This window comes from Larimichthys crocea, chromosome XIII, assembly GCF_000972845.2.
Source record: "Larimichthys crocea isolate SSNF chromosome XIII, L_crocea_2.0, whole genome shotgun sequence".
NCBI classification, from domain to species: domain Eukaryota; kingdom Metazoa; phylum Chordata; class Actinopteri; family Sciaenidae; genus Larimichthys; species Larimichthys crocea.
In genome coordinates this window covers 18,743,046-18,764,634 of record NC_040023.1, presented here as the reverse complement: position 1 = coordinate 18,764,634, position 21,589 = coordinate 18,743,046, and the positions used below count along the sequence as shown (strand labels likewise).

The window sequence follows — 21,589 nt, the reverse complement described above, 5'->3', positions numbered from 1 at the left end:
CCCCCACCACTCCCCCCCCACCCCGACTCCAGCCCTCACCCAGGAGGAGGGGAGTGTGTATTGAAGGATAGCTGCTGTCTACCGCTTATTCCCCCTCACTCTGTCTTCCACAGGGAGAACAGGAGGTGGAGATGGGAGAGGAGACTCAGGAAGACGAATCTGGCCTTCTGACCATCCATGATGTGACTCGGGCTCATGCTGGTCTTTACCAGTGCACAGCCGATAATGGCATAGCACCCCCTGCCACTGTAGATGTGCGGCTGGTAGTACAATGTAGGTTTGTAGTATTTATTCTCTGTGTCAGAGAGGAACAAAACATACATGGAGACTTATTTGTGGGAACAAGCACTTGTTTTCGTACCTGTCAATAAATACATGTATACATTAACTCTAGTGTTGTGTCTGGTTTCTGCCTGAATAACCTCTATGCCCATCTTGTCTTGTGTAGTCAAACCAGAGCTTCAGAAAGGAGCCCAATGGAGGAAGGTAGCAAGCAGAGGGGATGGCACCACTACAGCTGAGGTAGTGTGTCAGGCAGAAGGTATTCCTCGTGTTGACTTCTCTTGGGAAAGAAATGGCGTGCGCATGGACTTTGCAAACCCCAGGTCAGAGAGTAGCCTTTATTCTATTTCAAATGCTTTTCTTGACATTCTTTTCACTATTAAATTCGATGCTTCTGTCAGCATTTGGTTACATATTGATGAATCCTCACAATTAGATTAGGTTTTACCTAATATAATATACTTTGTGCTGTTTCTTACTATTTCCCCACTAAATCCAGATTTAGTGCTTTTCCCAATGCAAATACCTGTTTAATGCTTCTTTGATGTGTGAAATTGGGTGATTTAGTGCAATCTGCAGGACATCACAATCCCCGCTGTCTGCCTGCTCAGGATTTATCTCTCTTTTTGTGTGTGTGTTCCTGTGTGTACGTGCATGCTGCAGGTATGAAGAGCAGACCGTGAGCGAGGGCTCCTTCCACACCAGCACAGTTCGAGTAGTAAATGTGAGCGCTGCTCTGGACTATGCTGTTTTCAGCTGCACTGCTCGTAACTCACTTGGGGAAGACAAGCTAGACATCCAGCTCGTCAGCACAAGTACTGTACCCATGTGCATTTGTGTTTTTCTGTGTGGGCTTGTGTCGCTGTGTGACTGAGGCTCTCTCCGCAACACCCTTTGTCGACGTCCTGCGAAAACCATGTATCTCCTGAAACTTTTCATGAGCTAAAGCAGTCCTTTCTAAGTGTTGTACCAAAGTGTTTTTCACATAATCCAATGGGTCTTTCAAGAATACATAAGAATCATCAAATTCTGAGATGTGTGTTTTTTCCAAAGGCAGCAAGAATATTTTTAAATAACTCTGTTGTGTGTAAGGGTGACCCTGTAATGCCGAATCAATGAGAATTAACACCCAAATCTGCAGCTGCACAAAACTTTAGCCTCTTTTTGCTCATTCATTTGGTTATCTGGCCCACACTATGTAGTTGAGTACCGTTCTCACAAACACGCTCTACCCAATCTAAAAACACAGCCAATGTACGTTAGTTGTCCAGCATGAAATGCCAGAAAGCCTAATTAAAGGAATGAATTGTAAAGTCAATTATGTAGTCATAAAAAGACCCAGAGTTAGGGGTACTAAACTGGAGCTACAAGAAGAGTGTATATAGGCTGTTCACTGGCCTTGATGTCAGTGTGTGCTGGACGTGTAAGTAATTGTTTGCCAAAGCAACACAATAAACCTACAGTATTGCACGTTAAGCCTGTGTTCGGCTTTTGTTCCAGCCTTTCTGCCACGCCAGTGGTCAAAAATTGCCAAAACGCAGCTTTTAATTAATGGCAAATGATCAAAGTCAGTGGTTAGGGCACACGACTTGTAGGGATTATGCATATCACGTACTTGGCAGTAGAGCACAGATTTTTCCTTTGGTTCTAATTTGGCAACATCTCAAAATAATTGTGTCTTTGCTGCTTTGTCCAAAGTTTATCAGGCTTTTCCAGCAGCATTACAATAGTGTGGGAGGGCAATTGAACATGCAGAATTCTGTAAACTGGAGAGAGCTGTTGCTCCTGAGTGTCAGCCCTTTAAGCAACTTATTCCACTGCTCTATCTCTGCCTTATCATTTAGCCCCTAGCAGTACTTCAGTTTCTTTCAGATAATGCTGCAGTGATATGCTTTGCTCTCCCAGCATGCTTAGACTTTTCTCCCTTGAAGCTAACACTGTATCCTTGCACCACCACCATTATCAACAACAGTTCTGCTCTCAGCAAAGGCCCACAGCCATCATTGGACACGTTTAATGTTTAGCATAAAATACAATCCAATATTGGTCCTGTTTTTCCCCTGTCGTTTTTTTTTTTAGTGTTGTGAATATTCATAATTAATCTGACGCAGTGATAATACATTTTATATGCTTTCTTATCATTTTAGAGCCCAAGAGGAAGATAGAGGTTTTTTTTTTTTTCTTAGCATGGGGCTTTTTGTATTTGAAGGAGACGAGATCCAAATAAGGCTGACCTCTTTGCCCTGGAATCTTATGAGTGGAGCTGATAGTGGGAATTATTTACCCTGCAAACTGGGCTGCAGCCTGGAGCTAGAGACGAGTAGCATCCCCTTCTTATGTTGCTGCTCAACTATCTCTCATCCTTCTCTCCTTGACTATCTCTCCCTCTGCCCCCAAAACCACCCTTCTCTTTTCCATGCTCCAAATGCAAAATAATCCACTTTCCCCTCACTACCCTGACAGAGACAGTGCCTCGTGTCAGACTGAAGGCCTGGTTAGCCTGCTTTGATCTCTGTCCACAATACTGATAATAATCAAGAGGCTTCATCCTTCATTGCATGACTTAAATTGGACGAATCAGCCACTTTGTTCTGAGAGGGATCTGCCATAGCTCTGTCAATGTTTTCTGATCATTCATACAGCAAAGCACAACCTTTAGAAAACGCAGATAAAAAAAAATGCAAAGCTGTTGCTGTCAAAAAGATGTCTGGTGGTATAAACTGTGATTAAGAAGAGATAAACTTTAGAGGTTTTGAAGACTAAGTGACAAGTTGGTGATAGTTTCTTCTTTCTGATTTAATTTTCCATTTTTATCATACAAATAATCACATAAATAATACCTGTTAAATCAGCCTGTCAATTTTTAAGATGTAAAACACTGTAGAGATGAAAAATATGCGCGTGACAGCCTGGAACCATATACATATACATAATTATGTACATATAACAGCAATTACACCCACGATTTGAACATTTTGCTCCGAGATAAAAACTTCTTGTTAGTCCTTCTGGTACGCATATGTTGTGAGAATAATTGTATTTTTAAGCACAAAAAACTGTAAAAGTAGACATATCTTAAAACATTTTTTCTTGCTTTTCTATCTCTATGCAGAAGAACACCAGCTCTACACTCACTTTTAGTAATATCATCTTTTTCTATTTATAACCACTGCAAAGCAGAAAGGGAGGCCGGAGGGGAGGCACGATCCTATAGGCCAGCAGGGCCTCATGTGTTATTTCTGCTGATATAATCACTCGACTATCTCAATTTCTCAGCACCTAAAGCCATTTCATATCTGTCGAGTGGAGGTGCTCTGCTCTTTGTCAGTATTCTTGCAAACTCGAGAGCACATTCGCACTTTTCCACATTTCTTCTTTTCTTTCGGCCTTCAGATCATCCTGACCCGCCTTCATCGTTTCGCCAAGTCAGTGTTACCCATGAGTCAGTCACTCTGGAGTGGATCCCCGGCTTCAATGGTGGTTTGCAGCAAAGATTTCGTATAAGGTGATGTGTCAAGAAAGTATGTTGGTTTAAGAATCACAGGCTTTCATAATCAAACAATCGTACTTGACAGTGCCTTTTGCTTGACAGATACCGCTGGGATCAGTCAGCCAGTTTCCTGTACGTGGATGTCTTTCCTCCCAGAGCAACATTCTTCACTGTCACTGGCCTGCAGCCTGACACTACCTACAACTTCTCTGTCAATGCCCTCAATAATATAGGAGAGAGTGGCTATGCTGATAACAATGCAGTACTGACCATTACCACCAAGGGTCAGTTTGGAGTAAACCCCAGCTTGACACTTTAAGGACTCTACTGTACAGCCATGTGATAATAAATTTAACAAGCTTATACACAGGCGTATTATGCTTAAGTAAGTTTCTTGTTTTCTCCTTATTTTACTACAGAGAAGCCTGAACTAGAAGTCCCAACAGATGATGACTCAGTTTCACATAGTAAGTCTTTTATCACAACTCCCTGGAAAAGCTCTTAAGGGCAGTTGGAAATTGCTGTTTGCACAGCAACTAGCTTCATTTGGCTAAATCATGTTAATGTATGCACCTCCAAGGCTGTTAATGTTTGCTCTACGAGAGGAGTGGTTGTCATGGCACCCACCCATACTTTTTCCCCTCTGCTAGTCTTTAATCAGTAAAGACAATTGAGAGAGTGGTTGGGTCTCTCTCAGTCAGTTTTTATCTTTCTGAATTTCCATATTACTTCCTCTTTACTTTCATTGTTATGCATTGAGCTAATGTTTCTAATGTTTTGTGAAATAGGTGCCAGTGGACTGCCAGCTTATTTAACAGTGCTGTTCACAGTAGTGTTTGGAGTCATGCTGGTGTTCAATTCACTGGGCTGCTACTTTGGAGCGAGGTGGAAAAAGAGGCGAGGTCAGACAGGTAACCATAATGATCTTTTCGTCTATGGATGTCAAAGTGTTTCCTCCATCACTTCCTGTCATTATAATGTCCCGATTCCTCAACAGAACTCAACAGTGACGACTCCAAATCATGATGCAATTGTCAGACCCTCACTCTCTTCTCATCTCTCAATGCCCCTCTTTCTGTCTTTCCTGTCTCCTCTTCTTCTGCTCATTCTCTAAGACTCGACCTCCTGCCAGATTCATCCTTCAAAGCTGTCACTTCCGTGTTTCATCCATATCTTTTATCTCATTTGCTAACTATGACCTTCTAGCTCTCCCTCTGTCTCTTTCTATTTTGTTCTTTAGCCCAACTGTCAGGCCTTTTATTTTTTTATTTCTCACCTTCCCCTGCCCTCTGTTTTTTTTACATAGTTTTTCACAGCTTACATGTCTTTCATTTACTCTCTGGCCCCTTTTATTGCCCTGATCAATTTCAGTGCTTATGAGATGATGCTCCTCTCTTCAAGTTCTAATTTCTGAACACTACGTCTCTTTCCTCTTGTTCCTGTTCACCCTGCAGGGGGTAGAGGAGGCAGTGTGTTGGACATAAAGAAGAATGAAGAGGAGGGGTAAGTTAAGGCTCTGCAGTAGAAGTAATAAAGATATACACATCCAATCCACTCTAAGAAGTCTGAGTCCTGATCCATTGGCTGACCCAGCTACTATAACAGCCAGGCAGGCAAAAAAAACTGTCAATATCCATTTATATTAGCGTCATCAAATTTGCACCACAACCCTGCAATAAACTGGTACTACATTATATATTGCCATTAGGAACTTATAAAGTTATATTATGCAAAATTTGGTATTTTTTGCGATTTGGCATCCCAATTTTTAGAGTGCAATTTACTTGTAGACTGCTGTCATAAACACAGACAGCTGTACACATGCATTTGTTATGATTACATTACTTGTGACCAAAAACTAGCGAGCTGGGAAAGTTTTCCACTACCCAGCTCTGGTTCTGGTCCAAAGCTTTGCTAGTGGTGTAAACCCAGTGCTTTGAACTGAAAAACATTTTCACTATTAAATATGATCCAGGTTCACCAAAATCAGTGAAATAGTTGGTGGCATGTCGTAAAGTTTTATCCATGTCTCCAGACTCAGGAGCCCAAAGTGACATAGTGCAAGAACAGGCATACAGGGTGCAGAGTGGGAGTGACAGTGAATCTGTGGAAAAGTCACATAATGTTGCTTTAATATATGCATGAAAAGTTTCTATGTGTGCGGCGTGTTTCACATTTCCGCTAGTGCATATTTGGGATAGAGAATTATTGGGAATTGAATCACAAAAATACAAGTAGATGAGAGAATCTGATTTCTCCATATAGGTCCAGTCAGTCAACAGTAAGCAACTCCAATAAGTATGAGAGCGGAGAAAAGATCAACACGGCAGCCCAGCGCACCCTCCTCATCGACTCTGGATCTGAAACAGACAGCCATGTCTATGAGAGCTATGCAGCGGTAAGAGCTGGAAAGAGAAGGAATAAAGGGAGCAGTGGGACGAGAAAGAGAGAAAGGGGCAGTTGGGAAAATATGCAGAGACACAGAGAAGGCTGAATAAATAGATGAGGGGAGGAAAGAGGTTAGGCAGGGGGTGAAGGAGAGGAAGTGGAGAATTCAGCCATAACAAGGAAAATGGATAGATAAACTAATGAAACCTTTAGCTGTGCATAGAGATGGAACATAGATCAATACCTCACAATTAGCATTCAAAATACACATCGATCACAGAGAAATTATCATTTTGTACTTTAAAGAGGCCAACAAGGATCTGAACCTTGAAGAAAACTGTTGAGTGTGATAGAAGAAAACAGATAGCAGTGTGAATAATGGGGTATAATGAAATCCCCACAGAGGCAGGATTTATCTCTTCCCTGATTTAAAACAGTGAACACCTGTAAGGGTTGGTTCAGCCAAATTATCAAAAATAATTCTTATTTACCTGTCATGGAATCTAGCCTTGAGTGCAGTTTTATTTGTACAGATTTTAATATTACTGCCTACACCCCAATACAATGTAGGTGGTTCTCACAGCACTGAAAACATCAACATCCCATTCTCTATACCATCTCCCCATTACTCTGCATATTCCACAACCCTTACTGTGAACCATGGGGACTATATCTTCTTCATGTCTTCTTCTGCAGTTCAGTTAAAACGATTCTACTATTCTACTGTGTTGGAAAAGAGGCAGAAATCTTGAAGATGGATGTATAAAACATGGCAAATAAAACCAAATCTATGTGCATAGTTCAGTTCTTCTAGAGACCTGTGTGAGAATAATTTGTGTGAACTGACAACCCCCCACACAAAGGAAATGTTGTTCCTCAAGGTCCAAGGTGATCTGATGCTATCACTTCTGTTTCATTTCAGGAAAGTTCCCATTATTATTACCCCACCGGTGACTACATCCCGCCTCTCAGTCCACACCCTGAAGCGATACGCAGGCTTGGTGAGACAAAAATATACCTCAAAGTAAACATGACAACAATAGCTGTGAGACTGTAGAATGTGATAACAAGCCTTATAAATAAGGATCAGACTGTCTAAATTCAAAATTACTTTTCCCCTGATAATATTTGAAGGTACCTTAACATAATTCATTGTGTCAAAAAAAATCAATATTCCTGTAGTTGCTCTCTTACCACATACAGAAGAAGCATTTAATCAAACCTTTCTTTCTGCAATTTTACAAAAAAAGAAAAGAATTTTGGTTCAAATTTGATATAAATGATACGGATACTTTATCTCAATCCATCAGCTATGATTCAAACAGATGCTTATTGTTATGGAGAATTTTATTCATCAATGGTCCGTTCAGGCAGTGGGGAGAAGGTGCTCAGGAGTCCAAGATGTCTTATGCTTAAAGGTTTATTGAAGTTGGATCAAGGAGAATGGATGATTTATCAATACACGTGTCATGGCATGCTGCCACCTCAGTTCTGAAGAAGCTGTCCACTGTGGCTCGTCTTTATGCCGTCAGAATACTGCCATAAATGCTCAACGGTCTACAAACAAGGACATATGATTACACAAGTGGTCCAACAATGTTATCTGATTCGGTAGAGGCCTCTATGTTATGTACCTATCTGTTGTGTCTTAGGAGCAAGACAGTCCAAAGTAATGGTACTGTGACTTCAAGACATATGCTTGACCCTTGACCCTTCATATGTGACATGTGGAAATTAAATCTCTTGCAATCGCTATAAGAACACACCCTGTTATGGATTAGTATTTCACTATATACTAACAATATTATCTTGTAATAATATGTACTGTCAAGTACCCTTCCTTCCTGCCTTTTGCACCCTATTAAATTAATATAGCTGTATCTCTAGATTGTTTCAAACACTTCCAACACCAATCCCAAAATCCCTTTTTTAAAATTTGGATAGAAGGATTTCCAGGTTCATGTGGAACTGTCCAGTTTCTTATGTCAAACTTAGAAAACTCTGTTGAAGCAGTACATTTACATATGTCTGAAACAATATTGGAGATCTATCTTGGATAACACTTAAAGAATTGTGGGGGTGGGGATCCACCTCAATATCAGGGGAAATATTTGCTTTATTTCAGAAAAAAACACTATTTTTGATAAACACTGGAGAGGCTGTAACCTTTTTGGAAAAAATAACTTCTCTTGTGATGTCTGTGGTCAGACATGAAGCTGTATTGCAGTCTGAGTCAATCAGATGTTATATCTGTCCTTGTTTAAACTTGTGGCAAACAGTTTGAGAACCAACTGGAGTATTGTGTGATTTATGTTAATGTTAACAATCATTCAAGTATATTTATTTGAAAGATAGTAAATGTATTTGTCCTTGTTCATGTATTGTGTGTGTTCCATGTGCTCTTAAAGATGTCACCCACCTCCCTGTGGACTGTTATAGTCATGAGTATGAAGACGTAAGAGATGGTGGCTTGTACCAGGATATCCTGGCTTCCTCTCTTCCTTCCCCTCCGGCCTTGCTTGACCACAGATTACTTTATCAAAGGAATGAGAGGAGATCTGCAACCCACCGCCAGGTCCGTAAACAAAACCCAGACCAATGATGAACACTCTAATTTGATACATTATACACATTTGTTGATATATGATTTAGCTGGTAGATGATGTACTGTATGTTACTGCAACTGAGATGCAATATATCTCTCAACAGGGTACTGAGAGTGTGAGGGAGTTCCTAGATGTTCAACGACTGCAGCAAGATTCTGATCTTCCCTTTGAACTACGAGGTGAATTAGTCTAGAGTGAGTAGGTCGGAGCAAACAAATGATATAACATGACAGCGCTTGTGACACGACCGTGGTTAGTAAAGTGTTGTATAGTATCTCACCATGAATGAACCTATTATAAATGTATGTATTCACTTTCAAGTGTTGAAGTGAACATTTCTTCTGTACTGTAAGCAAACTGAGGTAGCTGAACAAAAGCAAAGGAGAATGGTACATTATTTGTAAATGATTTGAAAGCTTCAATAATCTCATGCAATCAAGAATGTCAAAAGTATGTTACTGTACGCGGACAGTTTTTCATCTCCAGCATCACCAGCAGCCTCCAGCTTATTTTGTTCTCCCTCTGTGGTCTTACCTGATCCCCCTCTTCGCTTTGTTCTTTCACCTTTACCCTTTTCCTTGGAGCCAAATCATGGTCACTACCCACAGTCTCCCCTGTCTGCTTTGGCCTGCAGGTAGATATGAATCAGTCGGTTAGACACAAAAATGGATTGACAAAGGTGTGTTTGGCACTAGAGCAGAAGCAGCACAGACTCATGTTGCCATCCAAGCAGACAGCATCCTTTTTGACCCGTCCAACGTGAACATGTTCCAACATGTATCCAGACAACTGTAGCGTGTGCCTCCACTGTCTGATACAAAGAGTTTCAGACCTCACAGTTAGTCTGTGGGAATCCCTACAATGGGATAGCACTGAGTCGTATTTAGCACGGTTATGTCTCCAAGAGGTAAAGCCATATCTAGGGCCAGACTTTAATCCTGTTTTCTCTCGGATTGAAGTTCAGCTCACAGCATCGGTGAGGGAGAAAAACCATGCAGAGAATTTGTCTCACTGAGGGTGGACAGTTAAAGAGAGATAGGAACGGGGAGAGAGGCTTAGCTGCTACACTGGCAACTGCTACAAAAAAACTCTTACTTCGTTATTTTTCAAATTGTAGTTTAAAGAAAAATTCACAGAGCCCATACAGCACTTTTACACAGGTTTTTACAAAAAAAAAAGAATTATGATCTAATAAAATAAAAGAAATAAAACATGATACATGATACATGAAACAAATTAAATCTAATATAATGGATTAGAGGTAAAAACCAATTCTAGTCGCCTAATATAATAAATAAATAGAAGAAGAAGAGATACTTTATTAATCCCTCAACAGGGAAATTCTTTTTTCACTCTGTTTTATTTATTTTTAACCCATAACACACACACATGCAATGTGGAGGGGGATGGTGGAGTGATGGGCAACCCCTGAGGAGCGCCCCGCGAGCAGTTGGGGGGGGTTCGGTGCCCTGCTCGGGGGCACCTCGGCAGTGCTACCAGTGAGCTGGCACCTTTCCAGCTACCAGTCCACCTTCAGTATTTTTGGTCCATGCTGGACTTGAACCGGCCACCCTCTGGTTCCCAAGTCAAGTCCCAATGGACTGAGCTACTGCCGCCCCCAATAAGTAAAATAAATAAATAAAAAGACAATTTAATACTAATAAAACAAGACTATAGTCCACAGCTCTGTGAAGTTGCATAAGCACAGCAGTGGTTTTAGCTAAATGCTAATATTAGCATGATCACATGTTCACAGTGACAATGCTAACATGCTAATATGCGGATGTTTAGCAGCTCTAATGTTTAAACTGTTCATCATCTTAGTTTAGCTTGTCAGAAGGCCGGTATATGCCAAGTGGCACTAAAACTACAGCTGAGGCTGATAGGGAAGTTAGTAGCCAAGGGCCGATACCAGCTAGCCAAAATCTTTGATAAACCAAAGTCAGGAGAATTGATCTGGAGATTGGAGAGGAGATTTAAAAATGTCACTGGAAACATGCAAAACACCTGCAAAAATAGATGCTTTGTCACTGCATTGTTATAACACGGTTTGTGAGTTCTTTGTATTTGTGAAACATCACCTTTTAATATCTGCTGTGCACACTTCCTCAAAGTTTCCATGGCTCGTAGGTTCCTATTGTCTTGCTCTATACAAAAACAGTGACTTATTATATCTGTACCGTGTTCCTGTTTCCAGCTTCTGCTTTTCCCTCAAGCACGATTTGTCACATTAGTCTCACGAGTATACACATGCACACACACGCGGATAATCTTCACTCTCCTCGATAGAAATGTTAACTTTTTTCTTTTGTGATGAAGATGATGAGATGGTCTGCTTCATGAGCTCTTTAACTGGACCAATGTTCACACACACACACACACTATCACTCTTTTCTCATGGTATTACTACAAAATATTAAAGTATGTTTTAAAGATTCATTTGCCCTGAAATTATTTCCTGGCAGTATGTGTGAGAGGTGATATTTAAATCCTGGTGAGGTTGTTATTGTCCACACATTTGTTCAAACTACAAAATTCTGTTTCCTCAATGGAGCCCTGACAGCCTGGAGATAAATCTTGATGTTTCACTGAGCTGCGTTCCCTCAATTATCCTCGCTATTCTCTATCATGAGCTGTCAAGGTATGTTTGTCTCATTACTGAACAATTGTTTAAGTTCCTGTCAAACTGACTGCTGTGTTCATACCAAAGCCTCTTCATGATGCATCATTCTGGCTCAGGCAGGAACGGTAATCTGCTGAACTGAAGACTTGACAGCTCAATACTGTACGTCAACTTTCCTCACTTGCCTCAGAAACATTTTGATATGTTCTGTTCAGAAGAATCTCAAGGGAGATTGAAACATACAGGCTGCATGAGTGCACAATTAAGTCAAAAAAGAAACAAATAAAAGACTTTAATTACCTCAGCTTTTTTACCCCTCTCCTGAATGTTTTATTTTCCTGGAAAAAAACAAAAGGAAAACAAATAAAAGAATGAATAATGCTCCTTTATCACTGTAATGGGCTGTGCTACCAGTGGGGAGCTAACTCAAATTTAGCTCCAATTTTTGCAAACCCTGTCATTGCTCTCATTATTCCCATTTTTCGATTTGAACTAAACAGAAATCAAATCAAAAGCAACCACAGGTTTTACAAATTAGAACCCGATTTTACTGTCAGTTATTATGACTCACTTAATGCCTCTGCTCTCCCGTTGTCAGTAATGAGGATGTAATTTGCCCTCCAGTGTGGATGAAAAAAATACAACTTAATAAACACAACAGCGGTCTATGAAAGACAACTACAAAGAACTAACACAGTTAATTGTTAATGTTGATGAGGGCAGATCTGAATGCATATTGAAATTAACAGAGCGGGGGTGGGGGGCGTTTAGCTCAGTTGGTAGAGCATCCGCCCCATGTACGAAGGGCTCGGTCCTTGCCGCAACGGCCCAGGGTTCGGATCCAACCTGTGGCCATTTGCTGCATGTCATTCCCCATCTCTCTCTCCCCACATTCCTGTCACTCTTCAGCTGTTTCCATTCAATAAAAGCTTGAAAAGGCCAAAAAATATCTTTTACCTTTCTTTATTAGAGAAGAGGTACTGATTTTGCAACTAACACTAGCACACAGATGGGCAAAACAACTACATAATTATGCATTATGAGAATAAGTATTTCTTATTCCTTACTCCAATGAAAAACACTGAACACTACTGAATGATAAACATCAAAGGGGATTTAGAAGTGTGTCTACCCAATGCTGACTGGAAAATAATTAGGTATACTCTACTATACTTGTGTAAATCCAATAATACAACTCTGCATATGATCCTCTTTAATAAAAGATGATTTTAATGACTTGCCATTGTGTGATAGGAAAGGCAGGACTGAAATGAAACTATACTTTAGTTAGTAGACATGCTTGTATTGCCTAATGTCTTGGAGAGATTGCGACTAAAACCACAACAAGTTGAGTTGTATCCTTTTTAAAACACTGCAAACTTACAGTCCACATTTGTCTCTATTTAAGATAGTGTAGGCTTTATTAAACAAAATTTAAATCCAGACGATCGCATTACTCTACTGGCATTTTTCCCCAAAGGTGAACACAATATTTAACAAAAGAGAAATATCTTTATTCTTTAAGTAAAAACCTGATTGTGTTTGTTGTTTTCCATATGTAAGAACATTTGGATTCACACGTCTTTCTCTCTCTCCCTACATCTGTCTCATTTAAATGCACACATACTCCCACTCAAACGCTACAATAAAACAACAAGCAAATGGACAAAAGGGAGAGAATAATTAACTCAGAGTCTCATATGACATACTGTACAAATACATTTCACTTTTTATTTGACATGTTCTTACATGTTTGCACTCATAAATCACTTCATGTACTGTTATTACTGTAGAGAGTTGGCTGCTTTTTTTAAGAACTCATTATATGTAGTGTATGTCTGAGATGTATTTTTCAATGTTTTTTAAATATCACATATACACAGACATGCAGGAAGAATATAGACACCTTTAATTTGAATTTGAATGAAGGTGTCTATTTACTTCTTGCATGTCTGTGTATGTAAACGTGTACACACAAATTTATTTCACCTTAACTGGAAAAGAGTGTGCGATAAAAGATGATGGCAAAAAGTTATTGTTATAATACATTATGTTACAACAGACGTCTTGCGATGTGTACAAAAAGATACATAGAGAATAGATAATATGATTGGCTGGAGGAATCTGATTGCCTGATCTGACTGAAAAAAAAAAAAGAAATACAATTTTTACTGGGGTGAGCCGAAATCCAAACTGTGGTATGCTTATTGTAAATTATTAACAATATTTTGAGAGAAACCATAGAAATGTGACAGAGGACACGCTGATCTGAAAGCACTCTGGACAAAGGCTGTCCTCTGCTAATGTGGATGAATCGCAGGCTTTGTCTACTATAACAGTCTAGTTTTGTGCCTCTCAGTTGGGTAATGCTGTTGGGTCACACGGACTAATCCTGCAGCCTTGAAGCAATAGTTGCGTAAAACATGAATTTAACAGGTTGGGTATGTTACTGCTTAACCTAAATTCAGTGTGAAAGTGTGAGGATAATTGTCTGTGGTCATATGTCATGGAGTTGGGTGTGTTTGACTGAAAAAAAACAAAAAAAACAGAATCAGCTTCTTGAGATGCTTGTTAAAAAAAAGGCTGGTATTTGAAGAACATGTTTTCTTAGAGCTTCACATATTATAGAACACCCTCAATGTCAGTTTTCAAGGGAGGGTATTTAATAACTTAATAAAAAGAAGCCATAAAATTAAAGATTCCACAGATATGTACTGCATTTTTGAGTCACTATAATTACATCAGCAATTTCTCATTACAACTTGGTTGTTCATTTCAGAAGAGACAGACAGACAGACAGACAGACAGACAGACAGACAGACATACAGACAGACAGACAGACAGACAGACAGACAAACACAATACAAGACAGTATAGAGTAGGGAATACAGAAATAATATAAACAGAAATAGAAATAGAGTAGGAAGACGAGCCACCATGCTGAGAAATGTGCTGCAGACAGAGTTCTCACCACTGTGAGTGAGAGTGAAAAACTAGAAACCAGAGAACAAGAAGGAGGAGGCCATGTCATGAGAAAGAGTGGGAGAGTGAGAGACTGAAACAGAGTTCAGACAATTGGATGAGGAAATGGTGCTCGGCAGCACATGGGTGTGGTTGCTAGCAGTTAACCCATCTACCACTCAGAAGTGACATACAGAGGAAATCATTGTGGATGATGAGGCTGTGGATAAATTCCTGGACTTGGGCACCTCACAGGATGGATACTAAGGTAAGCATAATAGGCTGGATGGATGACTAAATATCAGGGAGCTGAGGGGTGTTTTGGTGAAGCGGACTGAAAGGAGATTGATGGAGGATGACAGACAAACGGATGAACAGACAGACAGAGACTGAATGAGAGTGCTAGATGCGACAAACGGGCGGGCAGGTCAGGCTAGGGGAAAGGAAAGACGCCTGTACAGCCCAGGGGAAACAGGCCTCATCTTGACATATGCTCTGGAGTGAAATGAAGATTGGCATGACCTGCTAATCTGAGCTGTCACAGCTCATGACGACCACAGACGCTCACCTGTCACACTGTTCCGAGCCCGGAGGACGAGCTGCCACCAGGATAGGTCAAAGATCGACATTCATTTTCTGCTGGGGGTGGATTCAAACCGTGCCACTGGCCTAGGCTTCCATCTGTCACTCTACCTGCCTCTGTACCTGCTTGGCGGTTGTTTGTATTGCTATAAAAAAAATACAATATTGGACTTCTGTTTTTCTTTAGTGTTTTCTTAGAAGCTAAGGGCAATATGTTTTGAGGGGGAGGAAAGAGCATGTTTTCTCACTGATTTAGAATCTGCTGCTCACCAGAACAGGATTTCCATTATGTTAAAATGAGTTGTTTTGACACATCCTCCAATGCCATTCTTTTTTAATTTTTGACAGCTGCAAACTTATACGAAGAAGTTTGATTAACAGTGCCATGGAGTCGAACACAGACACATGTGGGAGGCTTGCATACACAATATGCGGCCTCGATCACTCATTTTTGACAAATGAAAAAGGAAACTTGTGGTTATGATGTGTGTATCTTACAAAGTTTGATGCTCAAAGTAAATTCTGTTTTCTGTCATGCTGCGTGAGGAGTGTGGGTGCTTTAGGAGGAAGAAGGAATGGCCATGTGGTACAAACCGTTAATAACTGTGACTTCCTGACTGTTAGATTTACACTGAACAAAATGTTCCTGTATGTTCCTGAGTGAATGCACTCTTGCTTCAACGATCGAAGCAGATCCTTTGATTTACTATTTAGTGTATCTTCACCTTATACTTATGCCCAGGTTAAACAATAGTTTCGTTTTTTTGGATAAGGAGACATTATATACATTACCAGTCTTTCTGTGTGCTAATGAGCAGACATTTTGTGTGGATCATCTGCAACAGATCCACCAAAGTGTCTGCATTTACATAATATGCCTTTATTTATGGAGTCACCTGTAATATTTTAGGGGGTTCTGTTGAAGTACTATTAGTTACTAACTGGGACACAACACTGTTTGCAATTTCTGCATCATTGTTTCTCTTCCCATGTTTTTTTTTCTTTTTCTTTCAGATACATTTGGTTTCCTTGACCTTTTTCCTGTTTGTCATGTTACAAGGTGAGTGCAAAACATCCCTGCTGGCACAGAGCTCACATTTGAAGCAAGTCTATGTAACCTTTGCTGAACAGCAGCCACTCTGGTCACAAATCAGAGTAAGAGGATAATGTAAATGATAATGTAAGATGTAAATGTAAAAAAGTACAGCAGTCGTGCAGTCAGCAAAGTGACTCACTAATGTAACTTACAAAGCATTATCTATCTAATGTTTGTTTATATTAGCCACCATAAGCTAATGGTCAGACCAGGTAAGACTCTGGCAGTGTATGTGCAATATAGGAATATAATATAAGAGGAATGTGTTATTTCTTCTTTCTTTCTTTCTTAAAGGCGTACACCAATGATTTAGTAAGTCACCTCCCTAAAATTGGTGGGACTTGTGAAACTGTGTTAAGACAACAAGTTTTGGGCTCATCTCTGAAGGGACCTGGATCTGTAGTAATGTTCAGCTCAGAATATCTGGTAACATTTTACAGATCAGGTCTCAGCTCTACTGTCCTGCTTATGGAGTCATCAGGGCCACCCGGATAATATCAACATTTTTTTATTGTTTAATGTTTAACATGTTTGATATTATCAGGTTGGCTGTGATGATACTGGAAGAGTAAAGACTTGATATTTAGGCTTTAAATTCTGGATGATAGCTAATAAGACAAATGAGAAATGTTAAACATTCCACACGCTTAGCTAGCATTCTACTGTTGACAGATCTTAAAACTGTTTTACTCCCTCTGGCATGAAAATTTTACTAATAACTGGTAGCATGTGATGCACCGTGTTCATGTTCGAGATTAGAGAGAAGAAAATCTGTGACATTTCCCCTAAAGTGCATCATGCACCTGATTTAAAAAACAGATTTTTAAACTTCTGTAGTCTGAGCCCAGTTTAAGAGACATACTATACTATCCATCTGTACGATAATGTGATAACTTCTAATAATAGTGAGTATGCATTAAAATGTGGGTCAAAAGAAGGAACACCTCTCACTTAGCAGCCACATATTTCCCGTTAATCTTAATCTCTCACACTGAACATTGCAGAAATCAAGGTATGAATATGCGACTGTAATACAAGGTGTTTACTATAAACATTTTTATTTAACATTTATTTAGCCAGAAAAGGTCCCATTAAGATTAAAAATCTCTTTTTCAAAGTAGTCCTGGCCAAGACAGAGAGCAGCAGAAACAAGTAAATTAAGACAGAAACAAAACAAAAAAGACAGCATTGCAGATACCAAATAATAAAGGTGCAGTATAATCCGTGAATCCAGCAATAAGGTTTTAGGTTTTCATACACACACACATTATATCTGACACATCAAAGCTTAACATCAGCCATAAATTATTACACCATTAGTCAAGTCCCTTCATATGGGTTCCTTTATGAAGTGGGAATTACAGCATTCGCTCAAGAAAGTGGAAGTTTTGTAGAGCTTCAGCACTAATTGGAAGGTGCTGAGTGAGTAAACAGACAACGGCCTCACTGTCCTGCAGCAAAACAAAACAATCCGGCTCTGTTGTAGCCAGAGGTTTTGTAAGAGCTACTTCTTTGTAACTGTGCCGCACTGCCCCACTCACAGGACTATTACTGTGACATACTCTCAGTGAATCTGCAGGCCTCTCTCTCTCTCTCTCTCCCCTGCAAGGCCAGACACATTCTCAAAGTCTGGCCTCTGCCAGGAATGCATCACAGCATTGTTTGAAATAAACAACACTGTTCTTTGTTCTTCCTGTAAACTGTACTGTACCAAGGCCTCGCTATGAGGCTTCATCTGACCTGTGTTTTTTTGTGATTAAAATGTGTCTTTTTCCCTGCAGTGTCAAAGGCTCAGACTCCCACACCAGACCATGAAACGTCTGAGAGTAGCAAAATGGCAGACCAAACAATAATACCCACTGCTTCAACTCCCACTGGTATAGTACTCACGGATAATCTGAGAAATGCCACTCTGCAGCCTTTTCAGTCTCCAGGCTCTTTATTATTGTTTACATCTATCTATCTATCTATCTATCTATCTATCTATCTATCTATCTATCTATCTATCTATCTTTGATGTCATTTTTTGATGTAACAGGAAGAAGAGCTAGAACCACAAGAGATGTTGACTCCTCCTCCGAAACTTTGCGAACTGCACAAACCGCACAGCAGCAGATTAGCACTATCCTCTCAACCATTATCAACCCCACCACAGCCTCAACAGGTGTGTCCTTAATGCTGCAAGTAACAACCAGAATTTCAGTTATAATAATTCAGTTTAACCTGATGTGATTTTTATGTTTCTCTCCCTGTAGCTTCCAATGTCGAGACAACAAAACCACAAACAAAGCTCACATCCTCCTCTGGTAACAATCTTCACCTCTTCCCTCACACATTTGAACACCCAGTTGGTGGAGCCATTGAGTTTGGCTTGTGGATAAACCATGAACACTCCATTATGCTAAAATATCCCTTCACACCAATTGCAAAGGCTTACAGTAGACATTCTCATCAAGAATGCAGAAAGCTTTAAAACTAATTATGAGGTAATTAGAAAATGTTAAACTCCCTATCCTTGTTGAGATATACAGAGTATGATTTCTGCTGCATTTTACAGCACCCGGGAAAGAGAGAGAAGTAGAGTGAGAGTGACAGAGAAAGCTTTAAAAAGTGTCAGCCTAAATTTCCTCTGAGAGTCATTCAACTGAAATATTCAGAAATTCAATTAAAAATGGAGTTAAACATAGGAATGCTCCTGGAATTTTATGAGAAGTAATTATGTATGGCAAAGATAAAGAGTCAGTATGTCATGTCGTGTTCCCATATATGCAATTATGCCTTTGCATTATAAACCTGTGTTTTATACATAATAGACTTTATAAATATTTAATACAGAGGGGAAAAAAGGATCCAGACAATCAAAGAAATGTAACAGAATCTAATGTTCTATTGTCACTTTTTTTCAGCTTCCAAAGTGACATCCTCCCCATCCTCAACTAAGAAAAAGCCCTATGAAGCTGTTGTCTGGGGTAACTAAAATTTCTACTGCTCCATAGTTACCTTAAATGCCACAGGCGTTGCGGTTTTATTGTTATCTCATGGCAGACTGACAGTATCAAAATTCTCTGTCTTCCAAACAAAACCAATGGCGGAGAGGGAGACTAGAACATCTCACTTCCTCTGTTGCCAACAGATTAATGCTTGATTGTACCTTATGCAAGAAGAGATAAGGTATTCGTGTCCTCATGCTGTGGTGGTTTACCATAGATAGAGTTTTGATACACTGTCATGCTATCTCTGACTGTTGTTACCCCGGTGAAGCCCTCTTTTTCTTCCTGTAGAGGCTTTGTGTGTTCATAAGTCAAACTAAATTCAATACTTTTCTTTCTGCTTTTACTTCTTATAGAGGCTAAGTGGGACGAAAATTTCACCTATGGTAAGGAGCTACATTTAACTGTGTGTTGTTGTTTTTTTGTTGCATTTTTCTACCAGTTGTGACTATGGTTGAGCATTTAATTTGTGTTTTATATGTTTAGACTATAACTCCCTGCGCCATGCTGGACTCGGCATTGCAGCAGTACTTTTCATCATGGGCATCATGGTCGTTGGCTGTAAGTGACTCTGAAAGCCACTTTCGTCTTGTGTAATCTTTTGTAAACCGTTGTAATTATATTTACCTTCCTTCCTCGCTCATTTGTTTATCTCTAACTGTAGGTGGCAGAGTCTGTCGGCTCCCAAAGTGTCGCAAGAGGTCATCTAAGTAAGTATTTACAGCCTTTTATTCAATTAATTCTAGTAAATGTTCATATGTTGTATTTGTGCTGTGTTTGGGAAGTGCATGATTAGCACAACTGCTGAATAATTTAAGACAATGAACGCTGACAGACAAGAGTGATGTAAATTACAGTCCATGTGCATGAAGGGTAGCCTTGTTTATATCATGCTGTTGGGAAACTGCAGTTGAATGAGTTAAGTAATTTATATCACAGGCTACTGGATGATATATGGCAAACAATCAGTCACTTCAGACATATAATAGCGCAACAGAATGCTGACTAAAACCTTGGTGATGACTAATAGATCAAAACGATTATGATGAAGCTATTTGTTGGGTGAAACCATAACAAGTCAACTTTAAACAACATTTTTTTTTCAATGTCCTTATGTGGTATATTTACATTTAATAAATATGACTGATTGCTTGAATAGTGATTGATTCTTTAAATGTTCTCTGTGTGTTTAATTTGCAGGTCATATCAAGTCGCTCATGGATAAGGAGAGACAATGATAAAAGTAAAGAGCTGGAAGAAACCAACCAGGAGTCCGTCAAGAGAAAAACACCCAACCAGCACTTGGCAGTGTGTGTGTGCTTGTGGAGTGACTGACTGTGCTGCTTAGTAACAGTGTCAAAACATGAATCTCGCTGACAAGTTTAAAAAGTCATCAACTGCTTAATCTTTGTCAAATGTTATTTCTATACTTGGCAAAACTAAACTAAAAAAGTAAAACGATTATTTATCCTGGCAAATAATGAAAAGATGACTCATATTTTAATCACATCTTCTGCCACGAAGCGGGTTTGTTTCTAATTACCTTTGTATCCTATAACTGATAACACAGCCACTGTCTCACAGGCAGGATTGTTATTAAAGGTTATGAAGAATAACCCCATTACACCTCATGTTTGACAATCTTGTACAACATATGTTCTGCCAGGATCTAAAAATGAAGCTGGGTCACTTCCACTTCCTGATAGATGCTGCACGCTCTTTACTCTTTCAATCTTGACACAAACGTGATGTTTAGTAAGGGGTGTCTAAGCCTCTTAGTGGCTCTATGCTTGTAAATGAATAAAGCCCTAGATTAAACAAGATCCACTGCCGCATTATCTTTGCATCCATATGGCATTAAAGTGATACAGATGACAAACATGGAGAAATTGAGCAATTTTGATGACAGATTTAATGTTAAAATCAGCATAATCCACACAATCAGCATACCTACATAATATACAGTAGTATTCACTGTTCTAATTGCTATCAGAACAAAATCAAGGCGACAGCAGCTGTGCAGACAGATTCAGTTCATGATATACAATCACCTACTGCTATTGTTTTCTTGTGAGATATAGTCATTATAGAAAGGTGTAGTATATACATAAGGTGAATTCACTGTATTATGAAAAACCACTGTGGATGTCCTTGGCACAAATAATACATTCAGTATGGGTTAACCTGGATACAAGTGCAGATGAACATAAGTATTTAACAGTAAGTCCACTTATTTCTGTAAAGTGACAAATGACATGACATGGCTAAAACTAATATTTTACAGAAAAGAAAAATAATATTTTTGGCAAATAACTGACTCCAACCCACCACAACTGTTTTATACACAATTTTCAACTGACCAGTGGAGAGAAGACATCACCCCTTAAACTCAACAAGTGTATAAAAACACCATTTAGCCAAATACAATATAACTCATTCAATTTGTAAATACATACAATATATTATATATTAAAAATAAGATAAGATAAGGTAAGACAATGCTTTTAGCACGGTGGTGTTGAGAGCTCGATGTATTGTAGCTTAAGAAAACATGTGCAACTAGACCAAACA

At 39.4% G+C, this 21,589-nt stretch overlaps 2 protein-coding genes across 3 annotated transcripts in view; both read left to right on the top strand.

Annotated features, from left to right (window-relative positions):
* The window catches only part of nphs1 (NPHS1 adhesion molecule, nephrin), a 34,899-nt gene extending 24,862 nt beyond the window's left edge, over window positions 1-10,037 (top strand). Inside the window, exons 18-29 of the mRNA XM_027287113.1 lie at window positions 114-273; window positions 449-605; window positions 946-1,097; window positions 3,676-3,787; window positions 3,875-4,056; window positions 4,192-4,239; window positions 4,561-4,683; window positions 5,227-5,275; window positions 6,038-6,170; window positions 7,083-7,161; window positions 8,569-8,735; window positions 8,870-10,037. Of these exons, the coding sequence (XP_027142914.1) occupies window positions 114-273; window positions 449-605; window positions 946-1,097; window positions 3,676-3,787; window positions 3,875-4,056; window positions 4,192-4,239; window positions 4,561-4,683; window positions 5,227-5,275; window positions 6,038-6,170; window positions 7,083-7,161; window positions 8,569-8,735; window positions 8,870-8,959 (1,452 nt within the window). The 3' untranslated portion in view covers window positions 8,960-10,037. The remainder of the gene's footprint in view (window positions 1-113; window positions 274-448; window positions 606-945; window positions 1,098-3,675; window positions 3,788-3,874; window positions 4,057-4,191; window positions 4,240-4,560; window positions 4,684-5,226; window positions 5,276-6,037; window positions 6,171-7,082; window positions 7,162-8,568; window positions 8,736-8,869) is intronic.
* Window positions 10,038-14,288: 4,251 nt separating this feature from the next.
* fxyd5 (FXYD domain containing ion transport regulator 5) lies at window positions 14,289-20,841 on the top strand. 2 transcript variants are annotated; one of them, XM_010739145.3, is made up of 10 exons: window positions 14,352-14,618; window positions 15,947-15,992; window positions 17,810-17,905; window positions 18,067-18,192; window positions 18,284-18,334; window positions 18,935-18,997; window positions 19,375-19,404; window positions 19,505-19,579; window positions 19,683-19,728; window positions 20,219-20,841. In XM_010739145.3, exons 1-10 carry the CDS (start codon window positions 14,562-14,564, stop codon window positions 20,241-20,243), a joined length of 615 nt encoding a protein of 204 aa, XP_010737447.2. In that variant the 5' UTR covers window positions 14,352-14,561; the 3' UTR covers window positions 20,244-20,841. The 2 variants fall into 2 exon arrangements, with proteins under 2 accessions (XP_019110694.1, XP_010737447.2); XM_019255149.2 differs by lacking the exon at window positions 18,067-18,192 and having other exon boundaries at window positions 14,289-14,618.
* Window positions 20,842-21,589: the final 748 nt, after the last annotated feature.

Excerpts from the sequence above, each read along its gene's own strand:
- fxyd5 (XM_010739145.3), top strand. The coding sequence starts at position 14,562 with ATGATGAGGCTGTGGATAAATTCCTGGACTTGGGCACCTCACAGGATG. Across the intron at positions 17,906-18,066 it reads CACTGCTTCAACTCCCACTG|GAAGAAGAGCTAGAACCACA; the intron begins GTATAGTACTCA and ends TTGATGTAACAG. Across the intron at positions 18,335-18,934 it reads AAAGCTCACATCCTCCTCTG|CTTCCAAAGTGACATCCTCC; the intron begins GTAACAATCTTC and ends ACTTTTTTTCAG.